Source organism: Hibiscus syriacus, unplaced genomic scaffold (assembly GCF_006381635.1).
Source record: "Hibiscus syriacus cultivar Baekdansim isolate YM2019G1 unplaced genomic scaffold, ASM638163v2 tig00110676_pilon, whole genome shotgun sequence".
Classification (NCBI taxonomy): domain Eukaryota; kingdom Viridiplantae; phylum Streptophyta; class Magnoliopsida; order Malvales; family Malvaceae; genus Hibiscus; species Hibiscus syriacus.
Window position 1 is genome coordinate 1,435,953 of NW_024062820.1, and position 25,676 is coordinate 1,461,628.

Below are 25,676 nucleotides of genomic sequence, written 5' to 3' on the forward strand. Positions count from 1 at the left end.
CTTTATTTAGATAGTAATGATGTATTATTATATGAATTTTAAAGTTCTAGCTACAAGTTCTTCCGTACCAAGAAAAAAAATTACATAGATCAAGATAAATAAAGAGGGGTTGGTGGGTGTGATTTTCTTTTTCAAAAAATCAAAATTTTATATATTTTAAATATTTTTAAAAAATTCTAAAATTTTATATAATTAAATATTATTTTTATATTTTATATTGATAATTTGTTTTCATCTTTTAAATTTTTTAAATTTGTCTTTTAATACAAATTATGGTTATGTCCCGGACATAGATAGTGTTGAGTAGCCAATTATAGCCATTATATATAGAATGAAAATGCCAATCAGCAGCACAAGATGTTTCAATAATTAGAAACACTGGCTTTTTATCAGTCGTGCTGTAAAGCTTTCTTCTTTACTTGATTTTGTCTCTCAGAATGTGTTACAGTCTTAGCATCCAATGATTTCGCTTCCATAATTCACTGTCTTTTTCACTGTTCTGGAAACGACACTCTTGATGCAGCCATTGGAAGAGCTTAAGCAGCGACATTAACCCTTTCCTGCCTATTTAGCTCTTGATCAAATGGATCGATCCCTTAATAGTCTTGTACTTGTCGTTTTTCTCTCCTTATGTCTTGGTTTCTGCTTGTTTCCTGGTACAGCATCAGCTAATCTAAGAAAAAATTACTACCGCAAAACTTGTCCCAATGTAGAGAACATTGTTAGAGATGCTGTCACCAAGAATTTCCGACAAACTTTCGTCACGGATCCGGCGAAGGTCCGGTTCTTCTTCCATGATTGCTTTGTGCAGGTACATTGAAAGAACTCCCTCGTGTCCATATTGGCTAAATTTGTTCAACCTTTCTTGTACTAATGTTAGCTGCATTTTCTTTTCGTTTTTTTTCTTTTTCAATAGGGTTGTGATGCCTCGGCGTCGTCCGGTGGCAACAAGGCCGAAAAGGATCACCCTGATAACCTGTCGTTAGCCGGAGACGGATTCGACACCGTGATCAAAGCCAAAGAAGCTGGGGATGTGGTCCCGCTTTGCAGAAACAAGGTCTCTTGTGCTGATATATTGGCAATGGCTACCCGAGATGCTATTGCACTGGTTTGTCCCCTTTCTTTCAATTTAGGAAGGTACATCCAAAAGGAGAGAAATCAAATTCTGTTCTTGTATTTTTATTCTCATAATCATAACATGAATTTCTTATTATTCTCATGAGCATTTTTATTCTACTATTGTAAAACATTAATTAATTTTAAATTAATCTTTGATAAATCTTTAGCGCTCCCCAACATTAAAATAGGACAAAATCTGACAATAATTCAAGTGGATAAATTATTAAGTCTAATAGGACATTCTAAAATTTATTTTGGAATTTACGACAATAGAGGTAAACTCATCACTTTAAAGTGATGAGTTTTAAGAAAATATATTTTTTATTAGAATTCGTTACATGCACTTGACAAATTTTAAAATATATATATATAATTTTTTATTAGAATTTGTTAATAGGGAGTGACAAAGTTTCAATAAAAAAAATATATTTATTGAAAATCGCCTTTTCTACGAGTTTTTAATCACCGTCACAATTATCGTAAATTGCTAATTAATTTCTGGATGTTATATAAATCCAACAATTATTCCACGAGGATTATTGAGCTAATTTTACCTTAAATTATTATCTTTAAACTTTTCCGCGACAATAAAAATACCCTTCCACTGCATCAGAATTCTTCTTTTCAGCGAAAAAATATTTTCTCTAATAATAATTTTCATTAGATTAAGTAACGATGACAAAATCTGAACCTCCCAGTAGATTTTAAATCAACTTATTTTCTCGAATGAAATACATTTTTTATTAGTTTGGGATGATTATAAGGAGAATTGTCTCGAACATGTTTTCGTACATAGCAAAACTAAAGAATAGATTTTTTATAGAACGAAAATATATTCCATCACTTGAAAAAATAATTTAATATTATACTAATAAATCATATAAAATGATTAATTAGGAGACTCAATTATAAATGTAAAATGTGAGATTAAAAAAATTAGGTGCTTCAATTATAAATATAGAAAGTAAAATTAAAAAATTGATATTGAAAAATAAGGGGCCTCAATAATTTTTTTATTAACCTAAGATAAATACAAGGCGATATTTGTTCAAAGATAACTCCCAACCATTTGACATTGAACGCTCACACCCTTGGCATTCTTAGTGCTCGAACTCTGGACATCTAAAAATAACAACAATTCATTTATCATTGAAATTACTTAGTTCGTGCTGAGGCCTAAGATATAAATGTAAAAAGTGATATTGAAAAAAAATTATGAGATTCAATTATAAAGAGACAAAAAAAAGTTAAAAAGTTAAGGATTTCAATTATAAAAATAAAAAAAAAATTGAAAATTTTGAGGCCCTTTTAAAAGTTAAGGACCTGAGCAGTTGTTGAGGGTATTTATCCTAATAGTCAGCTCTTATTATAAGGTAACATATTCTCAGATTTTTATTAATTATATAATACGCACCCTTCATATACATTTATTTTAACCTGATGACCTTCTAGAATAACAACACTTTTTTTATCACACATGTAGTTTAATGAGTTTACAAGATAATTTTTTAAATAAATATAAAGTAATTATGATAATTGTGTGTCTCGTCTTGTTTTATTTCATCATATAGAATTACCATTTTACTTTTATACGTGTAATTATTAAAGGACAAAATTATAAAAAGGTGTTATACAAACAACCTAAGTTAATTTATGTTTCGTATTTATTTACATTTAAAATTTTAAAAAATATAAATTATTAATAAGAGTTAAATAAAGGCAGGACGAAAATAAATATATTTAACATCTATAAAATAGAGTATGTGATAAAATAGAATATTCCAATTGTGTAATAGATTTGATAACATTTCACTTCACTTCATTGTTATCCCCAAAACTAAGTTTTAACATCGCCATTTGCAAACAACAATAAACTGGGGATGGGTATGGGTATGGGTATGGGTATGGGACTCGAACCTTACGGTTCCAACTCGATTGGGTCGAGTTTTTTTTTAATTCGGGTTAGGTCAGGTCTGGTTTTTCAAAGGTGGTGTTTGGATCGGTTTGGGTTTAGGGTGAAAATGCATGACCCGACCTGACCAAAAAAAATATAATTTTACCTTATATATTTAAGAATAATTACAATAATACCCATCTCTATATATATTTTTCAATTAAATCAATGTTTTTATTTAATGAAAATACTATTTTATTATTATTTCGGGTCTGTCGTTCGGGTCGTATTCAGGTTTTATGTCAGAAAGTCGGGTCGGGTGAATGATGTAAATTTTTTTGACTGGGTCGGGTTGGCCGAAACCTGACCCAATCCCAACCCTTGTCCACCTTAAATAAACCCCACCATAAGCATAAGACTAAAATCATGCATAAGATACAAATGAATCATCCCCCAACCCAAACATAAAACCACGTTCAAATTCAAATGAATATGTTGTTTAATAAAAAAAAATAGAAAATAACCTCAGTGACTAATAATGTCTTATAATATACGATTTTAATCAATTTTTTTTGATTTGACAAAATGACCAACTAAATCGTAATGCGATCGATAATTCGCAACGCGATCTCCGGTATCGTAAATCAGTTTCCAGATTCGCAACGATAGTCGAAGTTCGCGTTACGATTTATTCCAAATTCGTTGCGATAGTCCAAAATCGCAACGACTGGTGGTATTGCATTTGTTTTTTAAGAATTTTCTCTAAAAAAATATTATTCGCGCGGACGTGTCGAAAACACGTATTACCACGACCACGACCACGACCACCAGACGGACGACGGCGGCGCGCGAGAGTCTCACTTGTTCTCTATCACTCAACAAAGAAGTGGGAAAGTCAAGCCTTAAATACCATTCTCAATAGTGTTTCCAATACTATATGGGATTGAGCATTACCAACACTTGTTCTCAATACTATGTGGGATTGAGCCTTAAATAGTGATATTATTTTTGAATGTTTTGCTTAAAATTACAATAATCGCGATTGATTGTAGATTGACTTTTAATTATGATATATTTAATCGTATAATACTAATGCAATTTGTTGCTGATTCAGTTGTTTTAATGTGCATGATTGTTAATTATTTCCTGAATAATCACATTGTATTGGAAACAAGTGTGAATCCGAATAGAGAATAAGAGATTTAAGTATTTGAATCTAAGCAGATCCGTTTTTACAGCTTAGTTACAGCTATGTTGCTATCTCACCGCTGAATTTTTTTAAAGGAGAAGAGAGGTTAAAAAACATGGAAGTGAAGACATTAATGGTTATTATTATCATTATCGTATATATTGTCGGGGAAGGCTGAGGATGCACGTGCGTCGCCGAATCATCAACCAATATATCGGTATTATAAAAAGATGCCGCGCACGTGCTTTTCAGTCAATGGTCAAAAGTAGCAGTTAGGCCAGTTTTTGGAATTTATAAAAATATTAACACGAGATTAAACAAATAACACGCATGTTTAAAGAATATTATCATTAATTGAATTTTTAATTAAAAATAAGTGATCAAATTATACCTTTGGTTTGTTTTAAGTACCTAAAATATTTTGATCAAAATATTTGTTTAACATTTATTTTGTTACCATTGAAATTGTTTAAAGTTATTATGTTTTCATTCACCGTCTTCTCTAAAAAAAACTAGATTTCTTTCATTAGTGTGTCGCTCATCTATTTTCTTTTTTAGTTTTGTTAATCGGTAGCGACATCAATTTTAATATTAATTGTTGACTGTCGGTACTCTTTATTGTCTTTTTTATATATATTATATTATATTATATTTTTATTTTATTTTATTTTATTTTTTATTTTCAAAAAGTATGCATGTGTTGCATGTTTTCATCTGTTTTTATGACACAGTTTCTTATGTTTTTTTTTACATTTTTCGGTTCTTTGGCCGTTTTTTTGTTATTATTTTTTCTAATGGTTGATTTGACATCGTCACGACTGATCAAGATGATGTTTATTCTGATATCTTGTTGATCTTCCATGCTTTGGACCCTCGGATTGGATTTGGATATCCAATTTGCGTTCGTGGATAACTTTCCACATCGCTCGAGTCTGATTTACGATTTGTCGGTGCTCTTTCAATAGCTTGATCCCTTTTTGTGATTCGTTTTCCGATACGATCAGATCTGTTTGTATCTATCTTTGTTCGAATTTCTTGGTTAAAATTAATATTTCCTTGTATGATACTTATGTGATCTTAAGTTGGTAGTTTTGTTTCAATTATTATAGAAAATTTCCTAATTATTTACTTAATTTAATATTGTAATTTTAAATCTTTATTATAATTTGAGATATTTCCTATTTTAAAAAAAATTAATTTCTTCTTTTAAAAAAATTGATTGAAGTTTCATTTCATTATCATTTAGAGATGTTCGGTCAAATCATTAAAAAATTATCATCAATAATAGTTTAATACATGACATTAGTTTCTGATTAATATCAATTTTCCAAAATAAAAAGTATTAAATTTCTAAGAAAATCATAAATTTTATAATTTCTGAAACTCAAATTTCTAAATATCCTTAAACAATAGAAGATTAGACGATGAGTGGAGGTTTGGACAGTTCAGTTTTGGTTCCGGCGGTGGTGTAGCCTCACAACAACTACAAACAAACAAGCATAGTTTCATAAAAAATCGATCTCGTGCAACATGATTATCGACTAAGTGATGCGATCGTTTTATTTCAAGCGACGATGTGTAACGATAAAGGAGTGACCGATTAGTGAGAATCCAATGATAAAGAGTGACCGATATTGGTTGATTCAACGGTGACATGTGGCATTAGAGATTTAGGGTTACGGATTTTGAGTAATTTAGAGATTTTATGGATTTATAAAATTAATGATTTTAATTTTTCTAGAAAAATAAAAAGATGTGACATGGCTAACTTTGATTGGATAGCAATTTTTTTAATTGTCAAATATCTTAAATAATAACAAAATAATCGGTACACATATTTTAATAAAAAAAACTTTAAACATTTAAAATAAATAAAATTTAAAAATTAAACATTTTAGATCCATATAACCTATGAATGAAATGAATAATTGTGTATCTATCATTACAGCAAATATAGACAAGCACATGCGTAGAAGCTAATAGTAATATTATCCAATATCGATAATCATGGAATCTTATATCTCTTCCATTTTAGATGTGATTACGAAAAAATAATTTAAAATAATATGTATTTGTACGACGCTCTAATATTATATTTTTATTAATAAGTTGGTTACAATTAGTAATATATATTCTAAAGACTTTTAATTATTTGATAATGAAAGTTCAAATATTTTTATCTATGTACTCAAACTTGAGAATTTTTAAAATAATAATTATTTCTTTAACCATTAAAATAGTTTGATTCGTGTAACGTTTAGGATTATAATAATTAACAGGCCTAAGGATCACTTTTTCCCCATAGTAGATCTGAATTATCATTTTCGCCACTATAGTGTTTTTGTATAAATTTAACTCTCGAAGTTGCTTAATTGCATCAATGTTTAAAGTATTTACTATTATTTAGGGTTTATGAGTTAGTTTTAGAGGTTAAGGTTTAGGGTATTAAGTTAATGTTTAGTGTATAGAATGATGTAATTAAATAATTTTAAAGACTTAATTGATGCGAAAATATAATAATGATGAAAATGATAAATTATATTTATTATAAGGATAAAGGTGAGCTCATTAGAACAAAGACCATAAAATATTTGACCTTTCATTAAATAACTTGTGTGATATATACATACATAATTGGATCTTTATGCGTATCCAGTGGTACGTATGACGTAATATGCCGTTCAAGAGTGCATGGACCAAAGTCAGCAAAAGACGCCCCAAATATAAAGATTTGATCCCAATAACTCAAAACCAGTTGCATGCCATGTCCCCACTACATCTATCTACAACCAGTTTCACTTATAATATAATTTTTTATATTAGATGAATATTATTAAAATTTCATGATGAATATAGTTAATAAAATAATAAATAATTAAAAAGATTTCATAATGGACACTAGACCTAATATAATTGTAGATCTGCACATAATTAGGAAATTTTCCAATAATCGTTGAAATAAACTGGCAACTTAAGATCATATAAGGACATATAAGAAAAGATTAAATCTAACCAAGAAACTCGAGAAAAGATAGATACAAATAGATCTGATATCATTTACAAACGAACCACAAAAGGGGATCAAACTATTGAAAGACCACCGATAAACCGCAAATCAGACTCGAGTGACGTGAAAAACTATCCACGAATACAAATCGGGTATCCAAATCCAATCCAATGGTCCAAAGTAGAGAAGATCACAATATATCAGATAAGAGTCATCTTAATCAGTAATGGCGATGTCAAAACGACCATTAGAAAAAAATATATAAATAAAAAATGCCAAAAAAACCAAAAAAAGTCCTAAAAACATAAGAAAATGTGTCATAAATACAGATGAAAATGCACAACACAAGCAGATTTATTAAAAATAAAAAAATAAAAGAAAATAAAGATACGATATAGAAAAGAAAAAGATCAGCAACTAACGTTAAAGTTGATGCCGTAATTGATAAACAAGAACGAAAAAATAAGAAGATATGAGCGGCACATCAATAAGAGAAAAAATAAATTTGAGGACTTTTGATATTCCGAATCAATTTTAAAGTAAAAATCAACAAGAAGACAATATTTATGTATTATATCTCTAGCTTCTTTTTTGAATTAAATTTATCAGTGTTTATTTTTAAAAGAATTAAAAGTATTAAAATTTAATATATCAGTGTTAAAAACAAAGGTCAACATATTTTTCCTTCAGACGAATAATGAATGAGATTCAACTGCATAGGTAGGAAAGTTACATGCATGTAGAACAAATGTGTAAAACCGAGGGGAAAACATCAATAAAGTTCACTGTTCAATTAATAACCTTTTTACTTATTACTATTAATTTCATTAAAAAAATTATAAAAACTAGTAATCTAATGCAACAAAAAGTAAAAAAATAACAAATCATTTTAGTAGATTTAATTTTCATATAATTATGGCAGTATAATACTTATACTCAAATATTAATATGAATTCGGCAAATAGGCTAATATTATAATACTTTTAATAAGAATTTTCAATTAAAAAATGCCTAGTTGAAGTTATTTTATTTATTTTATTTTTGTTGATATAATATTTTATTTATTTTCTTTTTGTTGATAGAATATTTTATTTATTTTCTCTCTCTCTCTCTCTCTCTCTATATATATATATATTGAAAGATAGTTGACAAGGACTGAGGCTCGTATTAATCCGTGCAAAGGTACGTCTATGAATAAGAGTGATCTCTATATTATATCGCATTGTTAACGGGAACGAAGGTATTATTACATATTTATGGGCTACTTACCATTATAATAAGGGTTTGCACCGTAGAATTCTCCTTACAACCGCGGATTAAATATCTTTGTATTGTGTAATAAGACTTATGTTCGATGTCCAAATTATTATCAGATCAATGACCAATGATATATATGTGAACTATCCAATCATCCTAATTTTTAGGGGATGTCTATTGTGATTTTCTAATGCATAATATAAAAATAAATGTTTAAATTAAGTTTTGAAAAACGTTTTTGTGTTTAAAGATTTTTTTATTAAAAAAAGTAATTAGTGTTTTAATCATTATATTTTTAAGTGTTCATACGTTAACCGTCGTTATACTTTTAAGTGTCTAAAGAATTTATTTTGTACTTTAAAATTTTATAAATTAAAGTTCACCCTTAAATTTAAATTCGTCACTTGACATAAAATTCTTCTTCACTATGATACAAAATAATATTATTTTTATAATCATAAATAAAAATAATTGTATATTATAAATAATAAATCTTCAGTTAAATAATTTTTATTTGGTATTATTTAAGTAAAATTTCCTATATTTGCTCTATTTTTCAGTAGTTCTATCGTTTTAGATTAAGCCGCTGGATAACTTTTCTCTTTGTCTAGCTTCCTTTAAAAACCCCAACGCCAACTTTATTTTACCTCACTTTCCCTCTCACCAAACAGATTTTTTTCCTCCGAACTTTTATTTTCCTTCTTTAAGAAGACAATGGATTCCTCAAAGAAATCCAAGATGAGATTGCATGCATTTAACATCTTTTTCATTTACTAAGCTTCGGTATTGTCGTAGTTGTTTATCTGGATGGAAACGGTTTTAAGTAACGGTTAATATTAAAAAGAATGCATCATCACTTTTCTGTTAAAGGTTTCTGAGCTAGCTTTTGTTTGTTTCCTCGAAATATAGTTTTGGTGTCTAGTGTAAGTTCAGAAAAGAAGAGAAAATGGTTTTGAAGTTCATATATTTAAACACATGAAATGGCATCAGCAAGTAACTGGCTTTCGTTTTCACTGTCTCCAATGGAGCTGTTGAGGTCATCATCTGAGCCTCAGTTTGTGTCATGTGAAGGATCCTCTGCTGTCTCTCCCCCTTACCTGATCGACAACTTCTATGGTAATGGTATGGCAAAGCTTCCCCTTCTTTTCTTTTCTCTCTTCTGTTTGGTTGTCTAGAAAATACGAGAAAATACAAGGTTCGAGGGTTTAAGTTTCAAGTTCATTTCCTACTGGTTTTACTTAACTAAATCGCCTTATATTGAAAATCTCTTTTTTTTTTGAATGCTGGACAAATCCGAAAAACCAAGTGTTTTTTGAAGGAGATGAGAACCAAAGCGACGAAGCTCAAACGGCAGCATCAATGGCGGATGAATCCTCCATTTTCACGAGCTTCCATTACCAAGCACCGAAGCTTGAAGACTTCCTTGGCGATTCTTCGTCGATCGTTAGATTTTCCGACAGCCAAACCGAAACCCAAGGTTCGTCTTTAACCCAAATATATGAGCCTCAAGATCTCAAGCAATTTACTGGATTTCAAGCGTTCTCTACGAACTCGGGGTCGGAGGTCGATGACTCGTCGTCAATGGGTAGAACTCAGTTGGCTCGCCTCGAGTTACCTGGTCACCCGATCGAATCACGCGGGAACCATAGTGAAAATAACACTAGTAAGGCCATTGTTACGGTTGACTCAGACAGCTCAAAGAAGATCTCCGATACATTTGGTCAACGAACTTCGATTTACAGAGGCGTCACCAGGTAAAAATGTCCCATCAATCAGTCTTCTCCTTCAATTTTAAAAAGTATTTTTTGCTAAAAAATTAGCTAACAATGATTTAATTATCATCAAGTTTTAATTTGATTTAAAAATCAGAATATTACATGTTGATTTGATATGATTTAAAAAAAAAAAAAAATCGTAATGGCAATCCAGACACAGGTGGACGGGTAGATATGAAGCTCATCTATGGGATAACAGCTGCAGGAGAGAGGGTCAAGCCAGAAAAGGCCGTCAAGGTCACATTTTCTTTCTTATCTTTCTTAGCTATGATAAGGATTTAAATATCAAATAGTGACCGTTATATAACGATAATAATATTGTCGGAAACTGTTATATATATACTATATCTATAATTATAGTAGCTGTTGTATAACGACAATAATATTATCTGATATCGTTTGAAACCGTTATTGTACTATCTAATTAGCACCTACTATATCTATAATTTTAAACCTCAGACTATGATACACAATTATCAAATAATTACCCACATAAATATTAGTATATTATAAAATATTCTAAATATAAATATGAATTTATAATATTGGATATGGGTACAGTGAGAAGACTAGTGAAAAGAAGCATGCATGCAGTGGGACATTTTCATCAGTCATTTAAAGATGATTGAGACCCTGTGATGTTATATATGTGTCCCAAATGGTACTTTCAATTTGCTGCAAAATGTACGGTTTTCTCTTTTGATTTGAGCAGATATGCCGCCATTTTTGTTCACTGTCACCTTTATTTGTTCATTTTTCCTTAACATCTCGCTCAACCTGAAGCCTATCTATGTGGCTTTTTCTACAGTTGAATCGCAGTATGAATTCTGAAACAGTGATTTTGATTGATTTGGCTTTTGCTTTTTTCCTTGTGTCTCGTGGTGACTAGATTCACAATTTTTCATATCTACAAGGACTAGTAGAAGAATTTGAACTTGTTAACAGCAGAAAGTTTTTCTTTTGACCATATATTATGGATTGGGTTTATGCAGAAAATTTCGAATATTGACAATCTCTGCTTTACTTTTTGCATGCAAATCTGGGATCCTGGATGTGTTCAAACTCTTGTTTATACAGTATACTTGGGTAAGGAACTCCTAAGATTTGTAGTTACTATTAAGTTTAATTATGCAGTTTCATACTGCTGTTGTTAATTATTAGACTGAAAATTTTATATTGTAATTTATCAGGTGGTTATGATAATGAAGAAAAGGCTGCTCGGGCATACGATTTGGCCGCCGTGAAATACTGGGGTCCGACCGCCACCACCAACTTCCCGGTATCATATATGCACGGTTCTTTCTTTATCATATATCTATATATGTACGAATGTGTCTGTTACGTACAAATATAAGTATTTTACGGAAGATGAAGATTATTTGAACAACCTAATGATGGTTATTTTCCTTGGTTTAGATTGCAAATTATTCGAAGGAGTTGGAAGAGATGAAGAATGTAACCAGGCAAGAGTTTATTGCATCCATAAGGAGGTAAAGCTTTGTGTACTTCACTGGGTTTGGTTTTCTTTTTTCCAGATGGGGATGATTGGAAAGGGTTAATCTTCCGTTTGCCGATGTTTAATAGGAAGAGTAGTGGATTTTCAAGGGGTGCATCCATTTACCGAGGTGTCACGAGGTTCGCACATTTTTGTTTAGACGTAGAACTAATTGTAGGATTGTCGGATGAACGACCGAAGCATTACGTTGCTGTCTTATGTTTGCAGGCATCATCAACAAGGCCGATGGCAAGCAAGGATCGGCCGGGTTGCCGGAAACAAGGACTTGTACCTTGGGACTTTTGGTAAAGCTACCATAATTGACCTATGAATGAACTTTCCCACTTCAACTACTGTAATATTATTGACAATGTTTTATCTTCCATATGGTTCACAGCTACTGAAGAGGAGGCAGCAGAGGCATATGACATCGCGGCCATCAAATTCCGAGGTGTGAATGCGGTGACCAACTTCGAGATGAACCGATACAATGTCGAAGCCATTGCCAAGAGTTCCCTTCCCGTTGGTGGAGCAGCTAAGCGACAAAAGCATTCACTTGAATCCAACCAGAAACCGATGGTAAACCATGAGCAACAACAGCTACCACGGTGCAGCTCCAACAGCCAAGGTATAAGTTTCGCTCCGATGCAGCCAGTTTCCGACATTCCTTGTGGAATCCCTTACGAAGCTGCTGCAGCAACTACAGCATTTTATCAAGAGAATCTGTACCACCACTTTCAGTCAGCCAACTTAGGCAGCTGTGATCCCCCCGGATTGTCATCGGCAACAGCAATACCTACAACTGTAATGTTGCAGCCAGCAGCTGAGTTCTTATGGCCTCACCGGTCATATTAATGATAACCGAGGCAGTTCTAACACCGATGCAACTACTGTTAAGAAGCGAATTGTTCGAAGCTCTCTGGGGCCGACTCGATGAAATGACCATGGATCGGAATCGATCTTTATCTTTACCTCTTTTATATCTTGGCAAGAAGAGGGTTTTGTTTTGAAGGCTAAAGAACAGTAGTTGAAACATTAGAAAGCTGGATTTTGTGAAGTATCTAATCATCTTCAATTGCTAGAATGGGCAAATCCTCAATAGCTAATATTTTGCTAAATTTTCTCGAGTGATTCAAAAGTTTCGGTTAATCTATTTTTGAAATTAACAAAAGTATTTTTAATTTAAAATCTCGAATAGGTATGATTTTAAAAAATTAAAAATTTAGGAACTAAAATAGATGAAAATTGATAATTTAAAGAAGAGAAAATGAAGTGAAATTTTAAAAAAGAAAATTATTTAGGATATGATTAAGGTCATCACGTGAAAGGGTATATCAACGTGGACAAAAATATCCAAATACTAATGTAAGAAAAATGGTCAAATTGTTTTTATCCTTGTAAGAAAAGGTCAATGGTTAAGGCAACAAGAGCACATTCTTTATATATACATTGAGAAGTTTCGTGCCTTGTTTTTATCTTTTACCAATGGCCAGCGATACCTCCATTGGATCCTTCAACATCCCTAGAATCCTTCTCATTTCCGCCATTACAATCTCCATTACCATCCTCCTTTGCCTCTTCAAAACACCGCTGCCCTTCTCTCTCTACCCACAAGCACCGGTAATCGAAGTCAACAATGTTCTCGTCTCGAATTTCATGGTCTCGGATTCGAATCTGGCGGCCAATTGGCTGGCCAACGTCACGATCTATAACCCGAACATCGCGTTATCGGTCCACGTGAAGCGAATCCAAGCTTCGGTTCTTTACAAACGCGACAGCGCGTTGTCATCGAATTCTTATCTCTAATGCCAAGTTTAATGGTTTATGCCTCCTTCATATTTAAAGAAAAAGAAAATTAAAATCCCAATGTTAAAATTTAAAGTATGAGCGCTACAAATGTTAGAGATTTGAGCGTTTAATATCAAATGGTTAAGAATTATCTTTGAACATATATATTATATTATATTATATTTATCCCGTATTAATAAAAAAAGTATGAATAGTGTAATTTGAAAAAAATGTAAAATACACAAATGGTTATTGCTTTATTAAGTCCATCGACTATTAAAAGTTACAAAATGATCCTCCAACTATGGAGTGTTACTTTAAAGTTACAAAATGGTCACCTGACTATTCATTATGTTTTAAACTCATCATTTTTCTTTAAAAAAATTGACGGTATTCTGAGTTGAACGTTAACATGTTGAATGTGATATGATAAAATATGATCACGAAATCTCAAATGATTATCATATCCTAATCATCATGTTAACGTCCAACTTAGACAATCACCAATTTTTTTGATGAAAATGACGATTTTGGAATATAATGAATAGTCGGGTGATCATTTTGTAACTTTTAATAGTCGAGAGACTTAATAAAGCAACATTCTATAGTCAAAAGATCATTTTGTAACTTTTAATGGTGAAGGGACTTAATAAAATAATATCCTATAGTCGAGGGACCATTTTTGTACTTTACCCATAAAAATTATGTTATGCACACACCCAAAAAAACTAAAGTACCTAATTGCAAAAAAAAAAAAAGTCTGGTACGGAATTGCACGTCAATGCAACACTTAGGCACCAAAAGTCATATTAACCTTTCATTTGGTTTGGGTCAAAGAGTTGAAGAGGGCACCTTCTACTACCCAATCTGGTCCAAAATGACAGTACAAAATGTAGGCCCAACCAAACACAAGTTTTGAAGAACCAATCAGGCCGACAGATATTCGGAGATGTTTATATTATCCGATTCCTCCATCCAACCACTGCCATGGTTATGGAGCTAATGGAACATTGAAATTAAAAAAAAAAAACAGCTTGTTCTCCCATTGCAAAGAAGAAAGCAGAAATGAGCAGTCTTTCGAGGCTCAAACTATCAATCCCCACCAACACAAACACTTTGTCGATCACTCTCAGTGACAAATTGTTTCCCACAACCCTCGAGCTCCCTCTTATCTCTTCATTCTCTCATTACCCCTTCAAAAATAAACCCACGAAGAAAATGTCTCTCCCCTGAAAAGAACCTCCTTTTCGATCCCTGTAAGCATTAGATTGCTTCCTTTTTGTTCCTAGGCTGTTTTCTGGTTCCGGGTATTTCTTATTTTCTTGTTTTGCTGCTTTAATTGCTCTAAATGAGTTGTTTTTTTCATGTCCTTTTTGGGTATTTGTTGGTTGCTTAAAGGGAAAAAATCTTTTATTTTCAGGTCTTCGAGCTAGTAGTATAACTGATGCTGAAGTTGAAGTTGCAAAAGGTTATACAATGACCCGATTTTGTGATAGAATCATTGACTTGTTTTTGAATGAGAAACCAAGAGTAAAAGATTGGAAAAAGTACTTGATTTTGAGGGGAGAGTGGAGTAAGTATAGAGAATGCTTCTATAATCGATGTCGAGTCCGAGCCGATGACGAGATTGATCCATCTATGAAGCAGAAATTAATTTCTTTGGAGAGAAAGGTGAAGAAGGTATAAACCATGCTTTTAATCTCCCAAAGTGTTCTATTTTTATGGTAACTTGTTTGGTAAATGTGTATTATGGATGTGAATGTTTTTAAGTAATTTTGGAATTTGAACGAACCCGAAAACTAACTCTGTATGCTCTAATATATTGTTCGGTATCGAAACACTTGAGGTGCATGGCTCGATTTCGATTGATTTGGTTTTATTGATAAAGCTTTGCATATGTATTTTTGAATGTTTTATGTGATTTTGGAACTTGAACAAACCCAAAAACGAACTTGGTGTGCTCTAAGATAAGGTTCACGGCTTGATTTTGGTAAATTTGGTTTTAGTGATAAAGATGTGTATCATGATTGTGGATGTTTTATGTATTTTGGAACTCGAACAAACCCGAAAACACATCCCAAGTTAAACTACTTTTTTGTTGGGAACTTAAGAGAGAGGCTCAAATTGGTATATCGCTCTTATGTTCTGTATCGGGACACTTGAGATTCATAGCTTGAGTTCGTTTCTTCTTCTTGCTTTTTTTAATGTGACTATTAGTAGTCTACTAAGGAATGAGTGTTGCAGATCGATGATGAAATGGATAGACATTGTGAACTTCTTAAGGAGATTCAAGATAGCCCAACTGATATAAATGCAATCATTACAAGGCGGCGGAAAGACTTCACTGATGAATTTTTCCGATACCTGAATCTAGTTTCCGAAACATGTGATGGTCTGGAGTACCGAGACGGTAAACAATATGCTAATTCTTTGTGGACTTTTTTTTTTTTTTTGTGGTTGAAAACTGGATGTTCTAAGCTGATAAGAAATGGAAGTACCTTAAAAAATGAAACTTGTTTCCCTTCCTTTCAGTCGCTTGAAATTAATTTAATTCAAGAACTTTCCATTACTTCTTTTGAAACAGAGATTGCCCGACTGGCAGCAAGATGTCTATCCGCTGTCGGTGCTTATGATAAGACACTGGAGGCTATGGAGAATTTAGATTCCGCACAGGCAAAATTTGATGATATACTAAATTCGCCTTCTGTGGACGTGGCATGCGAAAAGATCAAAAGCCTTGCCAAGGGAAAGGAACTCGACTCATCATTGATTCTACTGATAAATAGTGCTTGGGCATCAGCAAAGGACTCCAGAACCATGAAAAACGAGGTATTGCAGTTTCCAGTGCATCTCGGTCTCTCGTTCTTTGATCTATTATCATGTTCCTGAGGATTAAAATTGTATAATATGTTGCGATGGCATGGAAGTCTTTAAATTTAAACCGAGATCATTGTTCGACGCATTGACCATTAGAATATAAGATTGGAGTGATAGTGGCACGTCTTAAGATGTCGTAGAGAAAAGAAACCATATTCACATGTTATGCATTGCATCCAACAATTAAAACTGATGATTAAAACCAAACATAATCGTGATATGTAGGATGTTTTGAACATGGTGGTTCTCAAGTTTAGTTTTCATTTTTGGCATTATGAGCCTCAAATCTCAATGAAGTATATGCCATTGCCAGCTACTGTTAGGTTTTTTCTATTCTTTTAGATTTTGTTTTCGACATCTAATTGCAGGTTAAAGACATCATGTATCAGTTATACAAAGCGACGAAGAGCAGTCTTAAGAGCATTGCACCGAAAGAGATAAAGTTGCTCAAGCATCTGCTAAACATCACAGATCCGGAAGAGCGATTCTCTGCGTTGGCAACAGCTTTCTCCCCAGGCAATGAACACGAAGTGAAGGATCCTCACGCTTCATACACGTAAGAAATCCTCTTCCCTTCTTTGGATTAAAGTAATCACCATCAGATTATAGTGGCATGACATATTCCGCGAGTTTTCCGATTTACAGTACGCCGAAAGAGCTGCACAAATGGATTAAGATCGTGCTGGACGCATACACACTCAATAAAGAAGAAACCGACATCAAAGAAGCAAAGAAGATGAGTCAACCTGTGGTCATACAAAGGCTGTTCATCCTCAAGGAAACGCTAGAACAAGAATACTTGGATCAAAGAACGTCGACGCCGCAAACGGAGAGTGAAATGGAATCGGAGGAGTTATAAACCATATGACCATCAAGCATCTACTGTCGTGCTTTTTTGTTAGAAATGTAGAACATAGGTTTTCATGGAGAATCTAATTTTATTTTGTGATTAATGGAGATATCACGTTATTTAAATAGTCACCGTGTATCATCATGTCAACATTATAGATCATTATGTCAGTATTGTGAATTGTCATATCAACATAGTAGCAGTCGGTGTTAAATTTATTAATGTAACATTCAATATTTGATTTTATTAGTTAAAATACCGAATTGATTTTTTTAGTTTATCGGTCATGTTGATTTAAAAAATAGGAATTATATTAGTTTTTTCGAAAAATTAGAAACAATTCAAACAATGTTGGATGGTCGCATTTAGACTTTTTAATCTCTCTTATGTTTTAGGTTTATTTTTTGTATTTTATATTGATTATTTAATTTTATAACTCTTAATATAATCTTTTAAATTCGTATCTATAATATAAATTCATGCATCCGTTCGTGAACTCAAATACCATTAATCTTAAAATAAATTCTCTCCGCATTTAACAAATCACATAAAAATTAAGATTCTATGAAGTTACAAAGTTTTATTTATTTTTATTAGGTAAAGACGTATTATATTTTTAAAATAAATATTAAATAACATGAAATCTTTAATAACTAAGCCAATGAGTGGATCTTTTCTCTTCTTATCTTTAATTATCTTCATACTTTATCATTATATATGTGTCATCAAATGTAATTTCTGTATAAATTTATTTTAATTATTGATTAATTTTATACTCTTAATAATCAAATCTAACACCAATCTATTAGAATTTCTGTACGAATATACTTCGACATATTTTATTCTTGCATTAGTTGTAAATTTAAACCAACAGACATTAAATGCAAACAAGACTAACATAATAGGGTTAAAATCGAAAGGCGAAGAAAGAGTGATGATGGGTGTGTGGCATGCACGGGACATGAACGGCGGTGAGGTCTGTGACCCTCCTCAAGGGCATGCTCTGCCCCTAATAATGCCTACCGATGTTACCCCATCTCTCCCGCATGCCACCCTAATATAAACAACACCGTTTCTTTTGCATTAATCCAATAATTTTCTTATATTAATCTTATCTTCATTATATAAAAAAAACAAGAGAAAATAACCTCAGTGACCAAAAATATCAGATAATATACGATTTTGACCAATTTTTTTTGGATTTGCGAAAATGACCAATAAAATCGCAATGCGATCTCTAATTCGCATTGCGATCTCCACTATCGCAAATTCGCGTTGCATTTCGCGTTGCGATAGTTGAAAATCGCGTTGCGATTTTCCATTTCGCGTTGCGATAGTCTACAGCCGCGTTGCGATTTTCCATTTCGCGTTGCGATAGTTTAAAATCGCGTTGCGATTTTCCATTTCGCGTTGCGATAGTCTACAGTCGCGTTGCGATTTTCCGTTTCGCGTTGCGATAGTTGAAAATCGCGTTGCGATTTTCCATTTGCGCGTTGCGATAGTTGAAAATCGCGTTGCGATTTTCCATTTCGCGTTGCGATTTTCCGTTTCGCGTTGCGATAGTCTACAGTTGTCGTTGTGATTTTCAACTATCGCAACACGAAATGAAAAATCGCAACGCGAAACGGAAAATCGCAACGCGACTGTAGACTATCGCAACGCGAAATGGAAAATCGCAACGCGATTTTCAACTATCGCAACGCGAAATGAAAAATCACTTGCGATGATGGAGATCGCGTTGCGATTTCAACTATCGCAACGCGATCTCCAACTATCGCAACGCGAAATGGAAAAACGCAACGCGATTTTCAACTATCGCAATGCGAAATGCAACGTGAATTTGCGATAGTGGAGATCGCAATGCGAATTAGAGATCGCATTGCGATTTTGTTGGTCATTTTCGTAAATCCAAAAAAAATTGATCAAAATCGTATATTATCTAAGATTTTTGGTCACTGAGGTTATTTTCTCAAAAAAACAATTGACAATATAAATTATTAAATATTTAGTAAGAGGGAGGGTTTAGGGGGAGAGAGAGAGAGAGATAGAGAGAGAAAAGAGGGGTAATGATGGAAAAGAAGAGAAAATGAATGAAAGGGAGGAATGATATAGGCTGTCTAGTGATCATCGCCCGGCAGACTGGCTTGAAAATGCCTATGGTGTATAGACATTGTCTTACAGGTTTGATGTAAAGGAGCAATGAGTGGTTGGATTTGGATAGATTTGGGTCGACAATAATCTTATTTTCGTTTAACCATCAATTATCATTCCCATTTATGTTTCAAGCCAAAATGTCGCCGTTTTATATCGCACTAAACACTACTCGTGTTTAAATAAAAGAAAATGTTATTATCTTTTGAAATTTTGAGTTTGAACAATTGTGTTTGTAAGTGTACGTACGTTTTTAATTAATAAAAAAGATTCGAAATATATATTGTCTTTATTTGAATAATTTAGTGTCTTATCTAACTGAGTTTGATGGTATAATATTTTATATGTTTTTAATTGTTATGTTTAATATATTATATATGATTTAGAATTGTTGTTTGAATTTTTTTATTTTATAATGATTTTTTAATTTATTTATATTTCAGTCTGTGTGTGGATGCGAATACTTGAAATACGATTAAGAACTTAAACTATATTTTTTATAGATTTAAATATATATATATAAAGAATAATATTCATTTTTTATTTAAATTTAAATAATAATATTTTAAAACTGAAAAATTAAATAATTTACAAATTATAAACAGATTTAAATTTAGATGATTAAAAAAAGTGCATTTTGGACACTTGACCATCCCTAGATTCCATTCAAGGTGTATTTTATGTATAAAGCTATAAAGTATATGAATGGTCCTTCAACTATATGAAATTGTTTTGTTGAAATTATGATTATTAAAAGTTATAAAATAGTCTTCTGATTATAGAATATTATTTGTTGAGTCATTCGACCATTAAAAGTTACAAAATGATCATTTGACTATTTATATCTTCTAAACTCGTCTTTTTTTCGTTAAAAAATTAACGGTCGTCTAAATTGGATATTAACCTACTAATCGAGATATGATAAAATTATATTTTAATGATATTTATTGACACCGTATTTCCTTTCAAACATTGACTCGATGACATAATGTTTCAAGTAATGACTTGACAATATAATGTAAATGAAGAGTCGATCTACAAAATATAGTTCGAAACGGTTATAGGATAATATTTTATCATATTTTAATGAGCATGTTAACGTCCAACTAAAAAAATCACAAAATTTTAATTGAAAATGACGAGTCTAGAATATACGCATAGTTGAATGATTATTTTATAGTTTTTAATAGTCAAAAAAACTCAATAAAACGATACTTTATAGTTAGAGAATCATTTTGTAACATTTAATAATAATGAGATTCGATAAAATAATGTACTATAATAAAAGATCATTCGTATACTTTAACCTTTATGTAAAATAATAGGTGGTAAACTGTATAGATAACCACCTAACTATAACCCATTTTTATTTTGACTATTATTTTTGAATTCTTATCAACGAGAATACTCAACTATTTAAATACATCAAATCATACCACTTACCGTTAAGTGGTTAACGATTGTGTTGACATGACAGTTAAAATAGTTTGTATAATTAAACATTTAGTCTTTATTATTTATGTATTTTATTAATTTTATCATAATTTTAGATTAATTTAATATTAATCCACCAATAGTATGACAACATGTGTCACGAGACAATTGAAAGACTTTTTTATATTTAATTTAAATATTTTTCTCCAACACCCGCGTTTGCTTATAAACTTACAGCAATCACTATTTATTTTATATTATAAGTAATGGCAGAAAATGAAAATAAAAGTAATAATAAAACGACTCAAGCCTAAGTTTATTAGGGATATAAGAACATCTAAATCATTAAAAATCTCTAATTTTTAAATTATAATTGAATACATTTTATATATATTTAAAATTGTAATCAATATAATATTTAAAATAAGTAAATAAATATAATATTTTTAAACTAAAATAAGTTCAATATAATATTTCTAAAATATATTTTTCCAGTAGAGAAAGTGGAGGAAAAAATATATTAAATTTAGTTTAAAAATAAATTTAATATTTTTAAACCAATATAATATTTAAAATAAAACTAAGTTTTATATTTTAAACTAAAATAATTTCAATATAATATTTAAAATAATAACAATAAGTTTAATATTTTTAAACTAAATTTAATATATTTTTACCTCCACTTTCTGGAAAAATATATTTAAAAATATTGAATTATTTTAGTTTAAAAATATTAAATTTATTTATTTATTTTAAATATTATATTGATTACAATTTTAAATATATATATATATATAATGTATTCAATTATAATTAAAAAAATAGATTTTCTTTAATGATTTAGATGTTTTTATATTCCTAATAAACTTAGGCTTGAGTCGTTTTATTATTACTTTTGTTTTCATTTTCTGTTATTATTTATAATATAACATAAATAGTGATTGCTGTAAGTTTGTAAGCAAACGTGGGTGTTGGTGTAGTGGTTGAAGTGCTGTAAGTTTATATTTAAATTAAATATAAAAAAATATTCCAAGTCTCTCATGTGACATTTCGTTTAACTGTGTAATATAATAGGATATATTTAAGGGTGAATTCGACACTTCACGACTTCAAAACCCAGATACTGAACTAGAAAGCAACAACCAATCAAAGCCAGGTTTACTAGAAATGCTACCTGGAATAGCGACACATTTACATTTATAAATTCTTTTGGGAAGAATCCAACGGTCCAGATCGCTCCATAGCCAAACCAATATCAACCGTCCGATCAGATTCCCTTCCCGCCCCAGTTGGCGCAGTATAAAAACCAACCTGGCCCCATTCTTGTGTTTATTTTCGCTTTTGCCCCTTCCTTTTTATTTTTATTTTATTGGGAGGGCTTCTTTAGTTTCTTTAATGGCTATTGTTGCTTTCTGCAGATAATGGGAGAAGGGTCTTAGGCTTATTATCTATGTTTCTCTCTCTGCTTTTATTTTACGCTGCAGTTCGTGCATTTTCGCCTGCAATTTTTGAAAGCAGTAATCCATCTTCTTCTCTTTGTCTAATATACAACTCTACCCAGTTTTACTCTGTAAGCTTTTTTTTTAATATATATATAGATGTGCATTTTTTGTCTGTTATTTTTCTTTGTATTTTTCAGCTTTGCTTGAGATCAACATTAAGATCTCCGTTTCATTTTTGCTGTGATTTTATCTACCCCTTCTGTTTGGTTGCCCGTAAAACAGAAGAAAATGGAAGGGGGAAAAGATTATTATCTTTTCATGTTTGGCTTCCTTTTCTCTTCTTCGGTCTGCTCATTATTCACCGAAAAACGGAACTGTTCTTAAACGGTTTAATGCACTAGACAGTTGACTTTTTATGATCTTATTAATTTTTTTGAAGCTAAACAAAATTTGTGGTTCACGTTTTATCCCCCCTCCTACTTTAGGATCTATTCTATTTGGTAAGATTTTTTGTGTGTAAAAATTGGACTCATTTTTTGGTGTGTAATTTAGTTATATAATGTTAGTTTGCATTAATGAAGGTTATCCACATTACTTTCAGCTTTAGAAAGTGAGGGCTTTACCCTTGAAAGCAATAAAATGACACGTTGATCAATTATGTTAAGCTGAAGTTGTTTGAAAAAAATGGGTTCAAGTGGGTTTCATGGATGATGTTATTGGGTTCTGAAACAGCTGATGCATGGGTGGATTTTCACCTGGAACTGACGATAATTATTACTTTTTGATTGTTTAGTTTAGATATCCTTGTAATAGATTTTGACTTATAATTTATGGTGGTTTTAATCTTGTGCTCTCAAAGATTATTCTCGAGGTTTACAGAAGTGATATCTATTTTGTTTTTCTATGTAGTTTAAAGTGGAAAGTTTTGAGAAGATTTGAGTTCAGATGTCTCCGCCACTGCTCGGTGTGGAGGAGGAAGGGCAGAGTAGTGTTTCTTCTCCACCTGTTGACTGTCTCCCCCCAAATGGCTTGGAGATAAAGGAGTGGAATTATCATGGATTATCGGTTTTTTCTTCGGTTGACAGCTCTAGTGTCACCGGCTTATCAGAGTATAACAAGAATAATCTGAATCTGAAGGCTACCGAACTGAGGCTTGGTCTTCCAGGATCCCAGTCCCCTGAGAGAAAAACCGAGCTTTGCTTGCTGAACTCGGGGAAACTCGACGAGAAGACATTGTTTCCTTTACTTCCTTCTAAAGATCGAATCTGCTCGTCATCACAGAAATGTGTTGCTGCCGGACACAAAAGGGGGTTCTCCGACACCATGGATGGATTATCCGAGGTAAAAGGCACCATGTACACCGAAAAAAATTGGATGTTCCATGGTGCCGGTCTGGACTCTCAATCTCCGCAACCTCTGTCACATGGAAAATACTCTGTACCTCAAGCATCCGTAAAGAAAGATGTGCCTGCAAATGCTATACAAGAACGACCTTGTGCCACTAATAAAACCAATCTTAACCGTACGGGCGTTTCTAACAACAGCAGCAGTGCACCCGCTGCTAAGTAAGTATAATTAGCTTCAGGGAGGATTCTTAATCTTTGATGAGATCAAGGGAATTATATGAATATCTTGACCTTTTTCATTGTTCTTATGACATCCCATCCTTGACAGGGCTCAGGTTGTTGGTTGGCCTCCAGTGAGATCATATAGGACTAAAACCCTGGCCACTTCATCAAAGAACAATGACGAAGTTGATGGAAAACCAGGGCCTGCTGCCCTTTTTGTCAAGGTCAGTATGGACGGAGCTCCTTATCTGAGGAAGGTTGATTTGAGAATGTATTCGACCTATCGGGAACTGTCTTCTTCTCTGGAGAAGATGTTCAGCTGTTTTACCCTTGGTAAGCTGCACTCGTTTCCTTGTAACATGGAGCTGAATCCTTCTAGATGAAAGCAATGTGCAAAAGTAAAAGAAAACTTCCAACTATTGACATAGATCTGATTACCGCATTTCTATTACGATTTCAGGTCAATGTGGGGCTCATGCTGCTCCCGGGAAGGAAATCTTGAGTGAGAGCAAGTTGAAGGATCTTTTTCATGGATCAGAATATGTGCTTACATATGAAGATAAAGATGGTGACTGGATGCTGGTCGGGGATGTTCCATGGGAGTAGGCTTCATTCACTTAAAATTACTATTTGCCTTTTATTTTCCCAAATGCTTCTTTTCCAGTAAATCCTATATCGGATAAGCAGAATGTATCCTTCTAGACTGGATTTGCTAGTACTTAAATTAATGTGGTATACAAGCGCTGCATAATTTAAACTTATAGATTGAGATTTCCTCACCTTCAACTTCTTAACTGTAGTTTGATATTGTTGCAGGATGTTCATTGAAACATGCAAGAGGTTGAAAATCATGAAGAGCACTGATGCGATCGGATTAGGTAAGTAGTTTATGTTTAGTGAACTCCTGCAGAATCTATCAAATTCATCAATATATTTGTTTGCCTGTCACACTCTGGTGGGGATCTGGGTGTATGCATATGATTTGTACTCCTATTATACAATTTCCGGGGGTCTATTGAACGAAAGCAGTGTATCCCCGGCGTTCACTTTGCCTATTGAAGCGTAACTGGATGAAATACGACGTTTTAGTGTTGTTAACCACTATTTTATGTGTCATACAGCTCCTAGAGCAATGGACAAATCCAAGAAAGACTGTTAAACATGATTGATGATTCCGACAGCCAAATTTGTAGCTGAAAGTTCCTTTTTGTGGAGGAAGCTGCGGTAACGGAGTGCTGTGTGCTGTAAGGAAGATTATTATCATAATCCAGTGTCATCTATGTTTTGATTGCACAAAGTTTGGTGCCTGTTAGAAGTTTATGATAATTGTTCAGTGTTGATCCAAAAAAAAAAGTTATTGTAGTAGGAACCCGTAATGTTTTAGATGTACCGAATTCTGTTAAATGTGTGTTTAATCCTAAAACTAGCTTTTGTTACATAGACTGTTGTTTCTGAGGTGTTGTAGCCATTGTTGACAAAATATCAAAAAGATATTTGAAGAATCGAAGGGTATGTCACAGCTAACGCTGTCACTTGTCATCATGGACAATCGTTTATTTGAAAATTTTAATTTTTTTTTATATTTTTATTAATAATAAACTTTTATCCTCTAAAATTTTATAAATTTATTCTTTCTAAAATTATATAATTTTAATTTTCTTAATATAAAATTTTGTATATCTCTACTTTATCCGTTCTGATAACGATGATTTCTTCTCTCTATAGCATGGATCGTGTACATTATCAGTTGCAATAAGCGTTTAGTACTACAAAATTCTAGTCTGTTTTACGGCATCTTACCCGTTTTATGCTTGGAGAGCAGCCTATAAA

The 25,676-nt window shown here is 32.2% G+C and overlaps 2 protein-coding genes and 1 pseudogene across 4 annotated transcripts; all 3 read left to right on the plus strand.

Annotated features, from left to right (window-relative positions):
• The first annotated feature begins 9,446 nt into the window (after positions 1-9,446).
• LOC120137793 (AP2-like ethylene-responsive transcription factor AIL6) lies at positions 9,447-12,591 on the plus strand. The gene is made up of 9 exons (XM_039153454.1): positions 9,447-9,588; positions 9,749-10,220; positions 10,396-10,478; positions 11,319-11,327; positions 11,432-11,520; positions 11,658-11,731; positions 11,826-11,876; positions 11,965-12,041; positions 12,134-12,591. Exons 1-9 carry the CDS (start codon positions 9,447-9,449, stop codon positions 12,589-12,591), a joined length of 1,455 nt encoding a protein of 484 aa, XP_039009385.1.
• Positions 12,592-14,563: 1,972 nt separating this feature from the next.
• On the plus strand, positions 14,564-17,330 carry LOC120137732 (annotated as a pseudogene).
• A 4,920-nt stretch (positions 17,331-22,250) lies between these two features.
• LOC120137855 (auxin-responsive protein IAA9-like) lies at positions 22,251-25,258 on the plus strand. 3 transcript variants are annotated; one of them, XM_039153503.1, is made up of 6 exons: positions 22,251-22,353; positions 23,188-23,843; positions 23,953-24,179; positions 24,307-24,448; positions 24,663-24,724; positions 24,968-25,258. In XM_039153503.1, the coding sequence occupies exons 2-6, from the start codon at positions 23,224-23,226 to the stop codon at positions 25,003-25,005; spliced, it is 1,089 nt and encodes a 362-aa protein (XP_039009434.1). In that variant the 5' UTR covers positions 22,251-22,353; positions 23,188-23,223; the 3' UTR covers positions 25,006-25,258. The 3 variants fall into 3 exon arrangements, with proteins under 3 accessions (XP_039009434.1, XP_039009433.1, XP_039009435.1); XM_039153502.1 differs by having other exon boundaries at positions 22,257-22,406; XM_039153504.1 differs by having other exon boundaries at positions 22,257-22,406; positions 23,195-23,843.
• Positions 25,259-25,676: the final 418 nt, after the last annotated feature.

What these genes read in the sequence shown, in the direction of transcription:
- LOC120137793 (XM_039153454.1), top strand. Translation starts at nt 9,447, where the DNA reads ATGGCATCAGCAAGTAACTGGCTTTCGTTTTCACTGTCTCCAATGGAG. An exon ending in ATTTACAGAGGCGTCACCAG is followed by an intron (nt 10,221 to 10,395) that starts GTAAAAATGTCC and finishes ATGGCAATCCAG; the next exon opens with ACACAGGTGGACGGGTAGAT. An exon ending in CCGCCACCACCAACTTCCCG is followed by an intron (nt 11,521 to 11,657) that starts GTATCATATATG and finishes TCCTTGGTTTAG; the next exon opens with ATTGCAAATTATTCGAAGGA.
- LOC120137855 (XM_039153503.1), top strand. Translation starts at nt 23,224, where the DNA reads ATGTCTCCGCCACTGCTCGGTGTGGAGGAGGAAGGGCAGAGTAGTGTT. An exon ending in AGCAGTGCACCCGCTGCTAA is followed by an intron (nt 23,844 to 23,952) that starts GTAAGTATAATT and finishes CATCCTTGACAG; the next exon opens with GGCTCAGGTTGTTGGTTGGC. An exon ending in GTTCAGCTGTTTTACCCTTG is followed by an intron (nt 24,180 to 24,306) that starts GTAAGCTGCACT and finishes TTACGATTTCAG; the next exon opens with GTCAATGTGGGGCTCATGCT.